Consider the following 20,889-nt stretch of genomic DNA (forward strand, 5'->3'; position numbering starts at 1 on the left):
GGAATTGTTAATGTTGTCAATTCGACTGAATCGCTGTGAATTGATAAAGCCCGCGAAACATAAAGTACATAATATAGAACTGTACCTCTCATACATTTGATTTCTTAAATATGGCTCGTTGATGAAACAAATAAAGGGCAACAAAAATTGTCTGACCGTCCCGAGTTTGACAACCAACATTAAGTATAAAATGCTTTATGACTAATGCCCAGGGTTGGTGTGCCTCAGACGGCAGACCTCAGTTGAGCTGAAGCAAGCTACCCACCAAAACCACCAGCGACTTGCCATCAGCCGTTTGCGGAGTGCTGTCCTGGATCTTTTAGACACAATATAACTCCCTCCACAACCTGCCGGTCAAAGGGACCAGAACGAAATGCAAACCTAGGTGTGCATATCGTGAATGCATTTTTTGAACTCAGTAACTACTTACTCTTCTGTAGTATGTTGTTATTCGTAGGCCAATACTTATCAATATTAAGGCTTGATTTACATTAGAGTTTGCGAGAATGAGACGAATATATTATATACATGAATAAAATATTGTGAAGACTTAGTAATGTAATATATGTTGATGAAAACACAGACCGTACAAAATTGTCTTATAATACGGTCCAAGGAGTAACCCCTATGATACCCCCGGGTCCAGGCGAGGCGCGGCATAAATTTGTATAGATTCGACAGATTTAAATTGCGAGAGAGGTACCTACATCTTGTGAATCTGTCAAATCCTATGAATAAAAAAAACTAGTCAAATCCATATAAATATTAAATTTAGAAATGCATATCTATGCCGTAGCATAGATATGCATTTCTAAATTGCGTTGCGGTCTGAATCAACCCTACCCTTGTGTGTGACTAGTACCAAAGTCTGAAAATATTACTAATAAAATATATTGTGCCTTTCCCCACTTATTCCTATCTTCCAACATAGCCATGACCACCACTCAAGGAGATCAAGGAGATTTTACTTCAGGTTGGATAATGGATAGTGGAAATATTTATGTATTTTACTTCAATATTCTCACCTATTATCTTGTAACTAAACTAGCTCATGACTTAATTATATGGTTTTTAGGGTTCCGTAGTCAACAAGGAACCCTTATACATAGTTTCGGTGTGCCCGTCCGTCTGTCCGCGGTTTTGCTCAGAGACAATAGGACCTACAAAGCTGTAATTTGTCATGAATGCACATATTAATGATGTCGACAAAATGGTATAAAAAAACATATTTTTTTATGGTACCGTCCCCTACACATCAAGCGGGGATGATTTTTTTTCTCCCGTCCCCACCGTGTGTCGTTGGATATGATTTTTATTTGCTATTTTTATTATTTATTATTATATTTGCTATTATTATGATTGCGAGTATTCATAAATCATTTTCCGATTTAGGGATCTATTTGTGAAATATGAAGTTTCAAAGCGGAAAAAATCTTTAGAGTTCAGTGTCCCCCCCCCCCCCATCTACCAGCTTAACGGTAGCTTCTGGAAATGTGGAAAAATTCACGGGAGTAGGTAATATGCTGAATTTAAAAGAAAAAAATATCACGGCAAACTATGATATTCTATTATAAAAATTGACGGCAACGAAGACTTCATAAGTTATTGAGTAATAGTCGATCAACTAAAAACAATTTTTTCGGCGAAGTATGAAGGAACTTTTCGTTCAAATTCCTTTGAACGTAACTGAGATGAAGTTATTAGTAGTGTAAAAGACGTTAAAAATGTACATTTATTGACCATACAAGAATTATCAAAAACTAGCGGTACTACGGAAACCTATATTGCGCGTGGCCCGACACGCACTTGGCCGGTTTTTTATAAAGGGCAGCGAAAATGATCTTTGCCCGGAGCGGCTAAATTGCTAGATCGGGCCCTGACGATGTCAAACAACTTCAAACTGCATCGGTACCACGAATTTTAACTGGCGCACTCAGAGACATTTAATGAAGATTTTTACTTGGGTTTATCTTAATTATTTAATTACAGTTAAATAATTATTATTCGTCTCTGAGTGCCGTAGTAACAAGTTCCAGATGTCACACAAAATATCTTTTTGTCTAGATAAATAGGCGTTTAAATTAAATAAATTCGATTAAACATTTTATAGGACATAGTAATGCTCGTTTAAACAAAGGCACCAAATACCAATATAACGTCACTGTCAGTACAACTACCGAGCATCATTGTACGAACTTAATTAAAATGCTCATACAGTCGGACTTATACAAAGTTTTGTATGAAGCGTATCTCGAGTTGGAAATGGGTATTTCATTTACAACTTTGTCTATACTAATTAATAGCTAGGTGTATTGCCTTTTGTATAGGGTAAATATAGACAGGAATAGTTTTTGAAGTGAAAACTTCCATTGGGATAGTTAAAAATGTTAACCAATGTCGGGATAACCTGATTGAAAATTCGTAAGACGGAGTGTAGGCTGCCAGCGCGGTATAGGCGAGGAAGTAATCTCTTCTTCTAGTACTGCGCATCAATAATATTATAATATGCTACCTTTCAGTGGCGGCTTTAGGGGGGCACGGTTGGGCCACCGCCCAGGACGCACCTTACGCACCACCGTAACCTCAAGCCTCCCCTCGCAGAGCGCGATAGAGCAACTACAGCTTGATCTAATAAAAGAATAGAGAATCAACGATTCGTTGTCCCCTGATTTCTTCTTAAAAACTTAACCGATTTAAGTACTTTTTCATTAAAAATTAAAGCAAGGCTTGAGCTGTGTTACTATGTTTTTTTATATAATCTAGCCTTTGTTTTCTGGATGTTTGAGCGGAAAATGTGGCAATTTTTTGGTTTTTGAACGTTCATGTTATATTTTTTAATAATTAAATTATGAAAAGTAAGAAAACATAGGGACATGCTAATAATAGTGGCCATGTGGTGGCCATAGATATTCAGGAAAAAATTTCAAAGCCTGACCATCTAATATACTCACTATAAAATCAGTTCCCTCTAACCATACATTTAAAGCATAGATCATAATATTGTTATGACTTATGACTTGTATAAAATTAAATAATTATTTTATTTCGAAATCGCCTCTCCTCCCGTCTCGACTAAAGACCTTCAATAAATCAGTGGGTAAAAGAATCGTATTCGATCGTAATATTCCCGACGAGGGTAATTCTACGTAATGAAATTTTGCCATTTAACGCAGTTAGCGCCCCGACAATTAGGGGCCCCTCGGCGCTTCTCAAACTTTTACGATTCACCTTTTAATAACATACTCAATATTATTAAAAAAACAACGGGTTGCGCTCCAGGTGTTGGCAGAATTTAAAACAAAACAGCAACTCGGGCATGCCGTTGCGTCAAATAAAATTTTGCCATTTAAGAAGAGTGTTTTTTGTTATAATAATTGACATGCAGAAAACTTTTTATAATAATTATTTTTTTATGTAAACTCAATACTGTATGGAATTCAATAAAGCTTTATTTATTTATTTTATTTTTAAGAGGAGTCCACACCGCCCTTGTTTCCTTACATACGTTGTCCCCTGTTTCCTCCCTGGATAATGCTAGTACAGTTATAATTTTTTTCTGAATATCTACGGCCACTAATACAATGTCCCTATGTTTTCTTTTTTTTTCATAATTTAATTATTAAATAAGATATGAACGTTCAAAAACCCAAAAATGGCCAGACTTTCCGCTGTGTACAAACATGCAGAAAACAGATTTGGCTACATTATACAAAAAAAACATAGGAACACACACAGCTCAAGCCTTTCTTTAATCTTTAATGAAAAAAGTACTTAAATCGGTTAAGTTTTGGGGAAGGAATCAGGGGACAACGAATCGTTGATTTTCTGCAGTTGTCTCTATCGCGTTCTGCGGTATAGGCTTGAGGTAAGGGAGAGCTATGGATATTACACGTACTTTTTTTTCATTTTTCTAGCCCCTGGTGTATCCTCAGAGGCACCTCGGTGCTTCTCAAACTTTTAGGATTCATTAGCCCCGATATTAATTGTTATATTCAGAGAGAGAAACAGCAGGATCGAAAGAGAAAGCAGAGAGAAGAGAGAATAATATCGGCCGCTCCTTTTACCATGCATCGAAAATGTATGACGTGCTAAATCATTTTTTACAAATATAATTTGTAAGGGGATTGATTGATGGAATGATACAAACTTTAACACAATTCATAAAGCTATTCATTGAAAATATTATACAATTTTTTATTTGGTTCAGCTATAAATAAACTACAACAAACTTTAAGAAACACTGTACGTTCATGCGTATAGTAATTATAATATAAGGTGACGTGACGAGAAATATTAAATATTATACTATCTCAAACTAAACTTAACTTAACAAAAAATTCTAGGGTGTGTCTGTATTTTACCTCTTTACGCTATAAAACATGTCAATGTCATATTTCAAAGGCCCAGAGAGGGTAAGAGTTTATTGTTTATTATATACGTCTATGTTTAATCTAATATATAAAATTCTCGTGTCACAGTTTTCGTTGCCATACTCCTCCGAAACGGTTGACCAATTCTCATGAAATTTTGTGAGCATATTGAGTAGGTCTGAGAATCGGCCAACATCTATTTTTCATACCAAAAAAAATATATATGGCAAAACAACGTTTGCCGGGACAGCTAGTTCAATATAATACTCTTATACATACAGCTATTTCAATTATACACACTAGTCTGGTTCTCTATTGACAAACTCTGAGAAACACTGTCCGTCCAGGAGTAATTAATACTGACGGAACACTAGACAGAACTACATTAGAGATATTCCATCTCTACATGTAGTTCAGTCTAGTATGACTATACGCTTGACTCTGTTAATTAGTATAATATTATGGATTGGATTGGATGAATGCGGAGAACATACCTAATATTATGTTCTCCACAGATATGTATATTAAGTTCATACAGATCTGTATATTAAGTTCTCCGAATTCATCCAACACATCCATACTGGCCATAATAATTATTATAAATAAGGCTCCCCTGCTATCTATCTCAAACGTATTTTTAGCCGACGGCTAAAAAAAGAAGGATTTTCACGGGAGATGCACTAGATAGAGCAGAAGAAGTTGCTTTTCAACTGCTTGTTAGCCTCACAAAAAAACCAATCATATTTTATTTCCTCTAAGCGCACACAAATATTTTGTTACATCATTTTTCAACACTAAATAGGTTTCCGTATTGACATTTCGAATTTGGAACGGATGCGGATATGGCATTGGCACTCGCACTAGGCGGGTAATGAGACTCATTTGCGAATAATGGCATATGGCTGCCAAGTGCCAACATATTGTGCCTGTTTGGCATTTACCTAATTCAGTTTTTTATGCTGTAACTTGATTTTTCCACGACTAATTTTGTATAATAAAGTAAATAAGGGCCTGTTTCACCACATCCTGATAAGTGCCGGATAGGCTATCCACAACTTTTTTTACAGATGGAGTATGGAGTATCTGTCAGATAAGTTGTGAATAGCCTGTCCAGCACTTTATCAGGAGTGGTGAAACAAGCCCTTAATGTTGTATAATATACAAACCATGTACTAGCTGTTATATAATTAGGTATACGAACCTTGTTCACAAATTTCCGCTTGGGGATTGATGGGTTAGCAGTTAAAACATACAGAAATAACACAAGACCCACTAATGCTAATGAGGGTTAAAGTTAATCAAAGCTAAAGTAAGCCTTGATGAACCAGAGAGATAATATGACATTTAACCCAGGGTTAAATTTAACTCAAGAGTTTTGTAAATGTTTGGCGGTTAATATAAATATTGATAAGGCACCTGCGATATATTATTTCACTGAGATAACAAAGCCGCCTACACACAGGTAGGGTTGGCGCGTATGTCATAAATATATTGTTTTATTCATATTAAATTCATAATCATAATATCAGTTACATATTTGCATATTATTAAATACAATGTATTAAACTTTTGTTTAATACATTGTATTTAAAAAGAAGAGAAAGTAGAGCGCCGGCGTGGCGTAGGTGAGAAAGTAATATCCCCGGGCTAGTTTTGGAAAATTAGCATGTGAAAAAGTGTGTTCTGCTGGCACTCCCGTAATCAGCAAAACTTTTTAACGGAGCAAGGGACTTATAGGGTCAATAAGACCGCAACGCGACGCGTAGATGCATTTCTAAATTTGTATCGATTTGACAGATTTGCAAGACGTGTCACGCAATTGAAATGTGTCAATTCAGTACAAATTTAGAAATGCATCTACGCGTCGTGTTGCGGTATGAATTGAAAAAAAATTCACAGCCCTGCAGGTATTGTCAGTGATGTGTGGTCGCACGATTGTTCGCGTTTGAATTTAGAACTTCGCGAAGAAAAATGGCCGCTGGGCCGAACGTGAAAAGAATCCTACACGGCCGATTTACATGCTACGTGTACAGCCGATTGGAATTTATTTCACCTTTGGCAGGACCCCTATGTCAAATTAAATAAGGATCATGCTTAGATAAGTCAAAGGTACAATGAATTTGGACGGCATATTTTGTGGCAAATTCAATATACTAACTTATATCTTACTGAAAAAGAGAAGGTCATACAGTGTGTGAAATATCTTGTACTATCAGAGAAGTTAATTCCTAGGCAAATGGGGGACCTACGTAGTTTGGTCGCGTTACGTCAAACCCAACCGACAGATCACAATTAACATTAAATTGACATGATCCGACTAAATGATGTAGGTCTGTCAACTGCCTAGGAATCAATTTCTTCGATGGTACATAATATGAGCAACACTACCAACTTGTTTATTTTTAACCGACTTAAAAAAGGAGGTCATCAATTCGACCCGTGTGTGTGTAATAATATTTCCAGAACTGCCCAGTTTTCGTATATTAATTAATATCAGCTTCTGAATAAATGTGCCAAATTTCAAAAGTGTATGTATCTTGTATGTATATGTAATATGTATGTATTAGGTATTGTTCAACTTAGGGAATACTGCAAGTTTCATCAACATCGGTTCGGTAGTTTTTGAGATAGGAAATTTTGAGTGCAATTTTGAAGTTGGTTTTATCTTTTTAATATACAAAACGTAACATAACAAATTATAAAAGCGACAACACTGACGTAAATATTTTTTAAAGCAATGTAGGGTAATATAAAACGCTTACAATTTTATAGAAACCACGATGTTACTTAAGACGTTATAAAAACTCGTGACGTGTTTACAAGATTTTACCTTTTCCCTCCGTAAACATGTAACAAGACTAAATAAACTCGCCCAGAACGTGACCAAATAAAAGTAGCGGGGCTCAAATTCGCCCTGATCTTATAAAAAGCTGACGCTACCCGTGCAAACTATTAGAGTGAGAGCCAGCGAGCGACAGCCAGACTTTCAACCATACTATACTTACTATATTATTTCAATTATCCTTGGTGCGAAAAATCTAAATAATAAAATAACAAAAAAAGGATATGGACGAACAGTCCATAGACGGCCCCAATTTTATAATAAAAAAAAAACCATACTATACTATAATATTATAAATGCGAAAGTGTGTCTGTCTGTCTGTTGTTACTTCTTCACGCCCAAATCGCTGAACCGATTTTGCTGAAACTGGGTATGGGGATACTATGAGTCCCGGGAAAGGACATAGGCTACTTTTTATTCTGGAAAATTTTACTGTTCCCGCGCGATAAACAAGTTTTGGCGCAACGGAGTTGCGGGTATCGTCTAGTCATTTTATAAAAGCTAAAAGTTTTCCTGTATTATACATTGAAGTTGTCTGGCAGTGTGAAGCAACTGTCATAAGTGTCTGGCAGTGTGAGACGAGATTCCTATAGCTATCCCTAAGAAAATAAGATAATAAAATGAGCTTTAAACTTTATCGAAGGTAAGGTAGACCTTCTAAACTGGATTCCTCCTAAAGTAACCGCGACCGACACCCCATAGATGCTGGGATTTCGGAAAACTTTCAGCTTTATAAAAGACGAAAATCTGGCTGTCCCGTGGCTCTTGGGCTATAAAAGGTAGGGTAACATCTATCATAATATAAAAGATGACAAGACGAAAAGCCTGTTGCAACGAAGACTCAACTATTTTTATTTGTTTTCAAGTGAAAACGAAAGGTCTGAATTTCGATTTGTTAGAAGAATTTTGAAAAGTATTCACACTAAGTGCGGCAGTTAGCTACTTAAATGAGATTATTTAGTATAAAGTTCATCCGATACCACCCAGTATGGACGGTTCTGCCTCACATGGTCAAAATAGACAATTAATCCTAGACCCAGGAGCACAATGGATGGACTAAGTGCACAATAAAGGACGTAAGCCAATAGGATTAGTTCTGAGGACCTGGGACCAGCTAAAGGAGTTGGGGTAAGGGATAAGTGGTAGAGAGTTTAACAATTATTTATCGGCATAAGCTTTTGTTTAGGAGTATATTCATTCAAAGTAGCGTAATACATATTACATTGATTGAAACCTAACAAATACGCCTTTCAATAGAGGTTTTTTATTAATGTTTTTACTTTAGCTAATCAGAAGCGATAGAGAAGAGACGAACTAAACCTCTGAAATTGGACTTAAGAGGGCGACTAACCCAAAAAATGAAACATCGTCCTTCTCTCTTCACACTCACTCCCGTTTTTCATATGCCAGGTGAAAAAGGACGACGCGGATTCATCGCTAAATGAGTTTTTTCTCAATAACTCGATAAATAGAAAACATTTTAAAAATCCGCTAGGTCGATCTCTCAATGGTAGAATTTTATACAATGTGTTAAAATATTAACTTAGTATTGAACTAAGTTAATATTTTAACACATTGTATTTACCGGAGGCCCAATCCCCTACCCTATTCCTTTCCCTACCCTCCCCTATTCGCTTCCCATCCCTACCCACCCCTATTACCCTATTCCCTCTTAAAAGGCTGGCAACGCACCTGCAGCTCTTCTGATGCTGCGAGTGTCCATGGGCGACGGAAGTTGCTTTCCATCAGGTGACCCGTTTGCTCGTTTGCCCCCTTATTTCATAAAAAAAAAACGGTTATGGCAATAAATGAAAAATTCGTGAAAATTAGATGCTTCTTTGTGATTTTTTTCTATGGAGAAAATTTTAAGATATCGTGTTTTTGCTCAGATCGAATTCTCGGAAATATAATGTAGTATCTAATTTTAGAAAATGAGATAATTCGGGGATTATTTTCAAGTATAAAAATGAATTATAAAATCGACACTTTAGGGTTAGTCGCCCCCTTAAGACACGTTTAATTACTGAGGAATAATAGGTTATTATACAAAATTGTTTTGTAAGATATCTATTCATTCTGTCTATGTGGTAGCAGATCTGTCTTTATCTCCAAAAAATGTGAAATTCCGCGTCGTAGTAGATTGGCAAAGGACAAGGCAGTTTGTTCCTAAAATCCGTTAGTGTTTTTATTCCTACACTTTTCTACGGTGCGTGGCTATTCTAAATCTGTAAGAGTTAATATTGTGCCACTTTTGTATATATTTTTTATCTATGGACGATTCACACCACGTAAGTCTGGCCCCGTGCTGAGTACCTGAAGGACTTGTGTTACAAATACCAAACAACGGACATATTATATTTAATACGTTTATACTAAGTATATTTAAGATTTTTATTATTTCATACACATATTTAATACACATCCAAATCCAGGAACATTGAAGACTTTTTGTTCCGTCGGCGGGATTCGAACCCGCGACCCCCGGCTTGAGCTGCCACACACTCAACCAATTGAGCCACAGAGGTCGTCAAATTTGTTGACATACTAAGATAAGGGTCGCTCTCTTCTCTATTTACACCACACACCGTTCATAGGAAGCACTTTTGAGTCGGTACTGAGACAGCTTGTACTTTGTATTACTCTCAGAGGTTTATATTGGATACGACTACCGTTACAAGTTTATAATATTAAACTGACAAAGTGTATTGCATTTTTCATTTGTTATTGTTTACTTTTACTCAGGCAGAAGAAGCTATTTAAAAGGTTACTAGAGATCGCCCAATGGTCGAAATTCGATCTTAGTTCCAACGGCATTAGGACAACTACCTATATTTTGTAAAAAAATATTGACTTTATCATATTTTTTCAACTCTTGTCTCTGGGACTCAGCTGATCTCAGACTGGCCGTGTAAGCATTGTCTAACAGTATCTATGATTCAATAAAAAAAAATCATTTTCAATTTGTCACCTTGTTGTCAAGTGTCAACAGACTTCAACCATAAATAAAAGAGTATAATTCGTATGTATCGGCTTGTCACTCAAAAATCTGTCATTTTCCTAGGTGTGTGTGTTGTAGTGTGTGTAATGTTTTATTTGTTAAAAAAATGTATTATACAAGCATACTTTTAAAATAATATTACCTCGATGCACTCCTTCACCATATAAACTATAATTGTGCAAAATTTCATTCACCTACGTTTCCCCATTTATCGTCAAAAGGGATACAAAGTTTTTGGCTCACGTATTTATATAAAGATTATGATTTTTAAATCAATTTTATGAAAATCTAAAATCAGATCTGAATCTTCAATTTTTATGTTTGTATGCTGTTTGTCGATTTTGTAGGTCATGTATATAACTGTGTACTTTTTTATCAATATTTAAAGTCTATGACGGTCGCTATTAGACATTTTAAATTATTTACGCACTTTAAACACATGACGAGTTTAACAGAAAATACATAATATAGAGTAATCAAGTCCTAATCTTCATTAAACTAAACTTTAATAATTGTTATTATCTTAGTGCGGCCGTCAGTAAATCCACGTACGAATTTGTTTTTTTTTTCTTTCGTTTAAATATTTTCGTAGAGGGCTCTACGGCGTAGCATACTCATAGATCTTCGTAGTGTAGTCTGTAAAAAAGTGAAGAAATTAAAAAGTGGCAACATTGTATTGTCATCCCTTTTTAGGGTTCCGTAGCCAAATGGCAAAAAACGGAACCCTTATTTATGTCATGTCTGTCTGTCCGTCCGTATGTCACAACCACTTTTCTCCGAAACTATAAAAGCATATACTATTGAAAGTTGGTAAGTAGATGTAGTCTGTAAACCGCATTAAGATTTTGATACAAAAATGGAAAAATTATTAAAAATTTTAGGGGATACAATTGAAACAAAAAAAAATTCACCTAACACAATATGCGTGTGGGGTATCTATGGATAGGTCTTCAAAAATCATATTCAGGTTTCTAATATAATCTTTTTCTAACCTGAATAGTTTGCGAGAGAGAATCTTCCAAAGTGGTAAAATGGTAAAATGTGTGTCGCCCGCCCCCCTCTAACTTAATTGGTTTGATCGAGATCTAGCTAACTCTAACTTTCATTAAAACAACTGAAATATAAAAATAAATCAAAAACCTTTTAATTTCATAGAAATAAACCTTACATAAAGGAATCAACACTACGATGTTGCCACTTTTTAATTTCTTCACTTTTTTGACAGACTATAACTACAAGTGTTGGTATAATAATTAATATTCTATACGGCCTGTACCTATACGTACTGATCTAATCGTTCCTCTGTACTAGACCAACTAGGTTGGGAGAATGCCGTATGTGCTTGGGCAACCGAATTTTAAATGTCGACGTCGAATTTTAAAATTTTAAATGTCCGTATGGACATTTAAAATTTCGTCCCAGGCACTACAGTAAGTATGGGCGTACTGGGGGGGGGGGGGGGGGGGGGGGGGCTCGCTTCTAAAATACTGTCATAATATAGCTCTAAAAATACTGTCATAATATAGCTCTAAAAATACTGTCATAATATAAATCATCATAAGAAATTGAAGACGGACCTAAGTAATTTGGTTAAGGGGGTGACTAGCCCTAAATTTTCGATTTTATAATTCATTTTTATAATTGAAAATAAGCCCCGAATCGTTTAATTTTTTAAACGTAGATACTACATTACATTTCCAAGAATTTAAACTGAGCGAAAACACGATATCTAAAAATTTTCTCGATAAAACAAAATCACAAGGATGCATCTAATTTTCACGAATTTTTAATAATATATTGCCATAACAGTGCATTAAACTAAGTTAATATTTGTATAAAATTCTATCATTGAGACACTGAGCTGGCGGATTTTTTAAATATTGTATATTTATCGAGTTATTAAGAAAAAAACTAACTTGGCGATGATTCCGCGTCGTCCTTTTTCACCTGGCATAATAATATGAAAGACGGGCGTGAGTGTGAGGAGAGAAGGACGGTGTTTGATTTTTTGGGTTAGTCGTCAAATCCATCCGACCGATCACAGCTAACATTGAATTGACATAAGCCGACAAAATGATGTAGGTCCGTCAACTGCCTAGGAATCAATTTCCTCGACGGTACAATCTTTTGCGCATCACTGGCCAACGTGGAGGGGCTGCGTACTATGATAAGAACAATATTAACATTACACGCTACAATATAATTATATTATAACAAAAAAACAATCAAAATAATAATCCCGTGGAAAATTTACGAGTTAATTAAAACGAAGCCAGCGCCCCTCGAAAATTTAATTTAAGCCGCCTTTAATGTTATGATTCTATACTTTAATTAAAAATATTATAATAAGTGTGAAGTCAAATATTATGGGACACCTATAATATTGATACTTCCTTTTGAAATGTGATATTCATTACACAAAAAGGGGATGAAAGAAAATAGTCTCATAAACATGGGTTGTAGGTATAAAGTACATGGGTAAACATTAAGGTAATATATACCCATGTACTTTATACCTACTCATAAAATATTTATAATGTTTTGCATCTCTTTCTAACGTAAGAAGTCTCGACAGAGACAGAACATTTTAGAACTGTATAATTACAAAGCATAGTGTGGACATCGATGTACTCGTAAATCGCTATAATTCTATAATTAGTGTGGACCGTATATTAGTGATCGAAGTGTGGACCCATTTATTTACCCGACTTTCGTCAGAAGAAGCTATAGGTTTGTTTGTTTGGCACACTCCGCAACCTGAACGGCTTGGCGGATTGCAGCATGGGTATTGGGTACATAATATTAAGATTCGTGCTGTCACTATAACATATCACAATAAGAAAAACTTAAGATCAAACCGGTTTTCAGTTTTGAAATTAAGTGCCGCTTTCTTGTTTCTGAGGTCTTTACGCTACGAATAATAATGTTATTGTTATTAGTGTTGTCGCGGAAAAGGCAGTTAAAACAGTTTCAATACTAATTATTGCACAAGCAATATATTATGATGTCTAGTTAGAAGTAAAAGTCTTTTACTTTTTTATTCGCTGATCAGTAAAAGGTTAACTTGGTTAGGCATTATTTTTGTTGCCACAATCATATTTCAGTATAGTGTCTAGGGCCAAGTATCAACATAAAGCGATTATTTTCGACACCCCATCAAGAGCCTCTTTAGCTCAGTGGTAGAGCACTGGTCTCGTAAACCAGGGGTCGTGAGTTCAAACCTCACAGGAGGCATGGTACTTTTTACTAAAAGTAACATTCTTGTAAACAAAGTAACGTGAATATTATCTTCTAAGAAGTAAGAATTAAGTAAAATATTACAGGGTGAAACAAAACTAAGTGATAATGATAATGATTTGGCCTTAAGGTGTTCGTTGTACAGAGTTCATTGTAAAAATAGAAGCACTTAAAGATAAAAAAGAAACACTTTTGTATGGGAAACTCGTAACACTGCGGCGCTTGTCCATACAAAAGTAAAAAAAATATGGTATTTCAGCGCTGCTACTTTCACAATGAACTCTCTACAAGGAACACACCACCCTAAAATATTATAATTTATCACTAAGTTTTGTTACACTTTGTATAGACAATAGGGTAACCTGGATATTATAATATTTCTAAGTACATAGGTACTATTAATATAGTATAAATTTATTTATTTATTTCTTTATTTAGAAAACTTACAGCTCTATTTAGCAGGATAACTTACTATTCTAAAAAACTGCAAGCCAATAATAAGTTTCCACTAACACAATATCTAAAGTACTTATGAAATGTACTATAAATAGTAATATAATGCATATCTCTTTGTGTTTAATTAACTGATGTAAGTAATATTCTTGTAGACAGCCAACAGTACTAATAATACGATTAATCATTAACGTTACGCTGTGACTAACAAAATCGAAAATGTTTAGGTAGGTACCTATAGCCTGTAAAGAAAGTGAAGAAATTAAAAAGTGGCAACATCGTAGTGTCATTCCTTTTTTATTAGATTGATTTGAAAGGGATGATACTACGATGTTGCCACTTTTTAATTTCTCCACTTTCTCGACAGGCTACTACGCATAACTATACGGACTAGGGGAAGGTGAGGTAAAATGATCCCCTTAAGGGAAAAATGTAAAGTATGGCTATAGTTGAAGGAAAAAATCGCAATATTTATATAGCTGGATGTAGTGAATTTACCAAACTTCGTGATAGCATACTTTATTTTTTATCATATGTTCGTACTTTTTTGTACTAGAGGTTTTTGTAAAAGTTTAACTAAAGGATCATTTTATACACCCCTATGTATAAAATGATCCCTTGAAACTTTGGTAAAATAATCCCAGAGATAATATATTTATTATTGATAACCAATTTAAGCATATAAGAAAGAAACACGCATCTTTTAGTTTATTAGCAAGTTTTTTAGGCTTCGGTAGCCAAAGGATAAAAAGGGGAGCAAATTTATTAAGATCTTGCTGTCTGTCGGTTTATCGGTCCGTCTCAAGGCAAAACACGATAGTTGTGACTCCTGAAATCGATATCTTTGATAATATATTTGTTCTTTAATAATAAAATTAAAATAAAATAACTATTTCATCAAAAGAAAAATATTCGCCAATTTCTACTTTATATCCAGGGATCATTTTATACACACAAATAGGGATCATTTCACCCCATATACCAAATTCCAAGAAATCGATCAAAACACAACCATCAAATACCACGTGGGGTGATCTAAAACTGTTTAAATATTAGGTAACTGCTATTAATACCTTATAACAAAATAACATTTAAATAAACACGAATTCGGAAAAAGTTATGAAAGTCCAAAAACTTAATTTAGATCAGAGCGACACTTTTTTTTAAAAATTAAATAAAATTTCGCCAAGCGCTCTGATCGCCATGATACTATAAGTGGCAACTAGCAGGGTTATGGGCAACCCGTTTCACGTGCATTTGGAAAGATGCCTCTGGCTTAATCTGATTTAAGGGGAGGGATCATTTGACCCGTAGGGATCGTTTTACTTCACATTCCCTTTGTCTGGCAAAAAAGCCAACACATTACACAGCTGAGCCTACATGAAAATAATAAGTAATAACTAATAAGTAATTTTCCTACTTTTAATTAACCCTGGCAGCCCCTTCCCACCACCCGATTGATATAAAAAAAATTTGGGTGCACAGGAAATACGGAGCAACTGTTTGGAAAAAATTAAAGTCGCTGAAGCTACATTTTTTCCCAACCCCCACTAAACCCACAGTCCCACACCCACCGCCCACGGCCTGCTAGCACGCAGATTATCAGAAAAGGTTGTTCAGGGAAGAAGCTAACGGAGTTTTAAATAATTTAATACAGCTGAAGCCACATGACCGATTTGGTCGCCAGCTCTCCGTTGATAATATTAGCTACTAAACGACTTTATAATAGATTCATCGGATAATAGAATTACCGGACAAAATTGTGGTTCGAGGGCACGGGAGTTTGATGAAACATTAGCTTATCTAATGCAACAAAATTTACGGTAATAAACTTTCAAATAAGCGACCTACTCTTGGACTAATTTTACGATGGAAACTTTTGAAACGTGTGTCTTTGGAGTAAGGGTGGTTTTCACCGTAAAGGTAGAGGGGTAAAATAATTTTGGATTTAGGTAAGTATTTTATTAATTACTTAACCCTCGATTAGTCGCGCTTTTGAAATCACGCCGTTGGTCACCTGGGGTCTTTGAAAGCCCGGAAATTAAATGACATAAAAATGGCATAAACTTATATATTTCATAACTTTTTCTATAAATTATTGTTATTTAATTCAATATTAATCAGATTTAATCAAAAGATTAAGTAATTATATTTTGAATACTTATAACCAAAACTTACAAATTAAAAATAGAAGTCAAAAATTTCAAGTGGAAACCGTGAGTTGGGAAAATTAAAAAAAAAATCAACATTATGTTAAAATTGTGGTAAAACGTATACATAACTAAAATAACAGTTAAATTTCCTATAACTTAGATTGAAATATAAAAAACTAAGTCCAAATAACATATAAACTTCAATACTTTAGTTATTTGGACTTAGCTTAATAATAATAGCTATTGAATGTTAAACATTGACAAACTTTCAGCACCAAAACCTTATATATTTTATACATTTTCCTGTTCTAATATTTTAAACGTATGGTAAATATACCGACAATTAGTTTCTAATCATCACCAAAAATAATCATCATCATTTTGGTCTACATAGCAAAATATGCATTTCTGGAAAAGTGCATCTAAAACTTCTTATAAGCAATATAATTATTTTAATTGATTTATTATTAAAACACAAGGAATATCACAAAAGAAATCCATTTTGGTGTAAAAACTGTATGAAAATATCAAATCGAATTTAATTACGCGGTTAGTCACCTGGGGTCTTTAAAGACCCCAGCGTGAATAAACATGTTCCCGCGTTAGAAAATGTTGTTTCCAAGTTTGATAAGGGCAATGCAAGATGATTATTTGATCTGATAAGGAAGATTACTTACCTTGATTGGGTGGGTATAATAATAATTATACAATATTATGTACCTACTTAAAAAATAATCGGCCAAAAATTTTCACAGATTTTTGGCCGATTATTTCATACACAGATTGATCCATGAAGCTATTATGGATTGATCCCATACAACAAACATTATTTTTTGACCTTTTTGACTCGTAATCCATAATTGTAACATGTAGGTCACTTGAAATTGTCACAAAATTCTCAATTATGTGTGTACTTTAATATTTTATCATAAAATTAGAATAAAATACCTAATTAAGGGGGGGCTCCCATACAAAAAAAACATTTTTCCCCTACTTTCGATCTTTAACGGTACGCGAGTCCGATTCGCACTTGGCCGATTTTTATTAATTATTTATTAGTTTACCGATAAAATTCAGGATATACTTAGTGGAAATTTCAAGTGCCTAGCTGTTGCCATTATTGATATACGAGCCAAAAAGGTCAAAAAAATTAAGTTTGTTGAATGGGAGCCCCCCGGACGCTATCACATTTTTTCACAAATATTAGCGATTTTCAGGTACCATTTTAAGGAATTAGGAGTCACACTGCGAGGATATTTTGGTTTCAAATAATAAGTAAGTATAAGCATGGGCGTAATTTGCCCCCCCCCCCCCCCCTGGCCCAGAACCTGGGTAATTTGCCCTCCCCTGGCCCAGAACCTGGGTAATTTGCCCCCCCCCCCTGGCCCAGAACTTGGGTACGCCCATGAGTATAAGTATTCATCTCCACGTCTACACCATAAAAAATTTATAGCCGCATCCAAAATTTTTACATAAGTTTTAACCATCACAATAATCGCAAAAGATTTAAAAAAATGAAAATGGTTTGATTAGGTACCATTAAGTATAGCTAAATACACTGAACTAAGGAAAATAAATACTTAGATACTTATACAAAATTAATGATTAAACGAACTTACTTGTACGTGAAGTTTTATCATATTTACAAGGTACACTGTTATACCAGGCGCGCTGCCTTGTATAACAGTGGCGGTTACGACGCTCGCCGCGTTCTTGATAGGGCGAAAAATAAGAAAATGTATGAAGAAAATTGAGAGCGTTTCTTATTTTTCTTATAAATGGAAATTTTATTTATTTTTATATACATAAGTAAAATATTTAGCTTTTCGTACAGGGGACTAAGCAACAATTTTTTTGTATAAGTATCTATTTATTTTCCTTAGTTCAGTGTATTTAGCTATAATGGTACCTAATTAAACCATTTTCATTTTTTTAATCTTTTGCGATTATTGTGATGGTTAAAACTTATGTAAAAATTTTGGATATTGAATGTTATTTTAATGTCTAACGTCGATATTTGTATGGACCTGCTAATTTTTGGGATAGGGTCCTTAAATATTAATTTTATTTTGTTTTTAGTATTTGTTGTTATAGCGGCAACACAAATACATGATCTGTCAAAATTTCAGAAGTCTAGCTATAGCGGTTATTGAGTAACAGCCTGGAGACAGACAGACAGACAGACAGTCAGACATCGAAGTCTCAGTAATAGGGTACGGAACGGAATAAGCAGTGAATCTGTAGAAAGTCTTGTCGGGCATACACCCCAATGGCATTGGGTAAAAGAATAAAGTAAGAGAGAATGCTCTCATGTACGGTTCACACTGCACATTATCATCCCTGCTAGTTGGCGGCTGGTTTCAATCAAACCGGCCACCTTCAAGGAAACAGGTGTGCAACGCTTTATATTTCTTAGCACCTATGTCCTGTCAACTAAAATTTTAAACAGTAAGGAAGAAGCCCTAATACAAAACCTAAAATCCACATAATTATTATTAATATGATGTTCTTTCATCTTTTGTAAGCTAGGTAGATATTGTCGGCGCAGCAATTCATTGTGACGCTCAAACTATACTTAAAATTACTTTTCCAAGATTCAAAGTCACTAGATACCTAAACATTTTGAATATATAAGGATGTTACAGACTGACAAACACACCATCACATTAATGGTATGGATTCTGCTGCACCTTAATTGATTTTCTAACAGTAACAGTAATTTTGTAATTAATCCTTCGATCATGGATTCTTGGAAATCTGTTGTTATAAGTTATTCTATTGTGTCTCGCTCAGCACAGAACTTGGGGCTTGATGGGTTAACTCCTAAGTGTAATGTCACAATAAACAAGAGAATTATGAAATTAAACAAAACAATGAATTATATTTACTAGGTAAATGATTTATTGGTTAATTTAACTACTGTTCATTGGAAATTACTTCTTATTAAATCTATTTATTTTCTTTTAATGCCTTCCCCTTTGGTCTCAGTCTATTTCTGATGATACTGTCTCTTTCCTCTTGTTCTGCTCTTAAATTGTCTTGATATCTCTTCTTAGCAAAGTCAAGTTCTGCAGACAGCTCAACTATTTTGGAAGCAAACTCTCGCTGCTGTAACATTCTTTTCTTCTGTTTTTGCTGGAATTCAAAAGATGTTTATGTAATTACTGCAGGTATACAAGACGTGGATGCATTATTGATGATAGTCGGTCACTTTGTTATTAAAAGAGCATTAAAATTGAAGACTTTACTAGTAGAGGTGTTGGTCTGCCATCCAAGAAGGTATAATCTGGCCCATCAGTAAGCATTCCTTCAGCATTTTTGTTGATTGGTAAGCCTCGTTCTACGCGCCATTGTTTTATTAACATTACTTGGCTGCAGCTAATGTGTCTGATGATTACTGTAAATCACAAACAATGCATTAGTAAAGCAATTATATTGTGATTATCAGGGAACAAACATTGTAATAAAAACAGAATCTTACCTTTTTGTAAAAATGACAATTTATTTGTTGTTTGGACGAACGACATTGTGAAATGTGAAGTTAACTAATACAATATTAATTCTACTTTTAGAGTATCCACTCCTTATTATTAAAAATATAATTCAAAATATATTTGGTAGTTCCGAATCTTTCCAAATGCAATTTTGTGCAATTCAAAAGCATAAAAAGTAACCTAAAATTTAAAAATATATTTTCAAAATATGACATTGACGTTGATTTGAGAGCGATTTCTTTTTTTGCCAAGAAATAAAAACTATGACATAATAATAAACGTCCGTACATATTTAATTTATTGTCTATGGTATTGGCTGTATGGGCAACGCTCCCTTTGCCTGTCCCGACCGGGACGAATGGGGAAGATTTTGCCATTTTTCTCCGCTAGGTGTCGCGATTCCTATGATCCGCTATGCCTATCTGTACATCGTTACATTTTAGATCTTTTATAATAAATCTATTATAAATGACAAAGTAAGCAGTGCCGCGCGTTATCATTGTTCCCAAAAGATAAAAATAGGAAAAGGTTGTGGGCTAAAGCAATAAAACGGCCAGAATTGGCGAAATTGCAATCTTCATATTTACGATTTTGTGGACATCATTTTACAGAAAATGATTATAAAACTTTTCTTCTCATTCTTTTGTATGGTAAATTTTGTGCTTTCAGAGATGAGGAAGAAAATTTTTCTTCGGGCGATGAAAACTCTATAGCTTTTGAGTGGACACTTCCTCTAATACTACAGTTTTATGTTCACAGTTCAATCATATCAACTGTACCAAACAACACAGTAGCAACATGCTTGCAATGTGAATTAACTCCAGATCCGGCTGTTCATTCACAATTAGTCTCTTCTAATAAACCATTTTTGTATAATTTAATATTAACCTCATACTGAATTTTTCATTGCTGCTTTACAAAAACCTTTTATATGTAAAATCATTTATCGAGACAGCTCTTAATATAAGAAGGTATCTATTCTCGTATAAACTTTTCCCCTTTATTTATGATTGACTGCATCTGAAAGAATTAAAATTAAGTAAGTAGAGTAGCACAGCAAACTTTTTTCCTGATTATGAAAAATGATCTTTTATAGGTACAAAAAGTTTATTAAATTAATTTATATACTCACTCTCCAAAATACTCTTGTATTTGATGTTTATTTAATGGTGGCAATGGGGTATTGCTGTTTATATCTTTATAATAATCGTCTTTTGGTATGACCATAACTTTGGATTGTACTGGTTCTGAGGGACATGATTTATCAGTGAAGTTAAAATCTCTATCATACGCTTCTTAAACCTACAAAAGCAGGAGATAGCTTAGAACTTGTTTGTCACAA

The 20,889-nt window shown here is 34.5% G+C and overlaps 1 protein-coding gene and 1 non-coding gene across 2 annotated transcripts; one reads left to right on the plus strand and one right to left on the minus strand.

Annotated features, from left to right (window-relative positions):
* The first annotated feature begins 13,372 nt into the window (after positions 1-13,372).
* On the plus strand, positions 13,373-13,444 carry Trnat-cgu. Its single transcript has one exon. It is a non-coding gene; the product is annotated as a tRNA-Thr (tRNA).
* Positions 13,445-18,927: 5,483 nt separating this feature from the next.
* On the minus strand, positions 18,928-19,698 carry LOC121739392 (39S ribosomal protein L52, mitochondrial). Its single transcript, XM_042131840.1, has 3 exons — positions 19,535-19,698; positions 19,302-19,450; positions 18,928-19,188 (listed from the first exon to the last, which is right to left on the minus strand). Exons 1-3 carry the CDS (start codon positions 19,578-19,580, stop codon positions 19,003-19,005), a joined length of 381 nt encoding a protein of 126 aa, XP_041987774.1. The 5' UTR covers positions 19,581-19,698; the 3' UTR covers positions 18,928-19,002.
* Positions 19,699-20,889: the final 1,191 nt, after the last annotated feature.

Source organism: Aricia agestis, chromosome Z (genome assembly GCF_905147365.1).
Source record: "Aricia agestis chromosome Z, ilAriAges1.1, whole genome shotgun sequence".
NCBI classification, from domain to species: domain Eukaryota; kingdom Metazoa; phylum Arthropoda; class Insecta; order Lepidoptera; family Lycaenidae; genus Aricia; species Aricia agestis.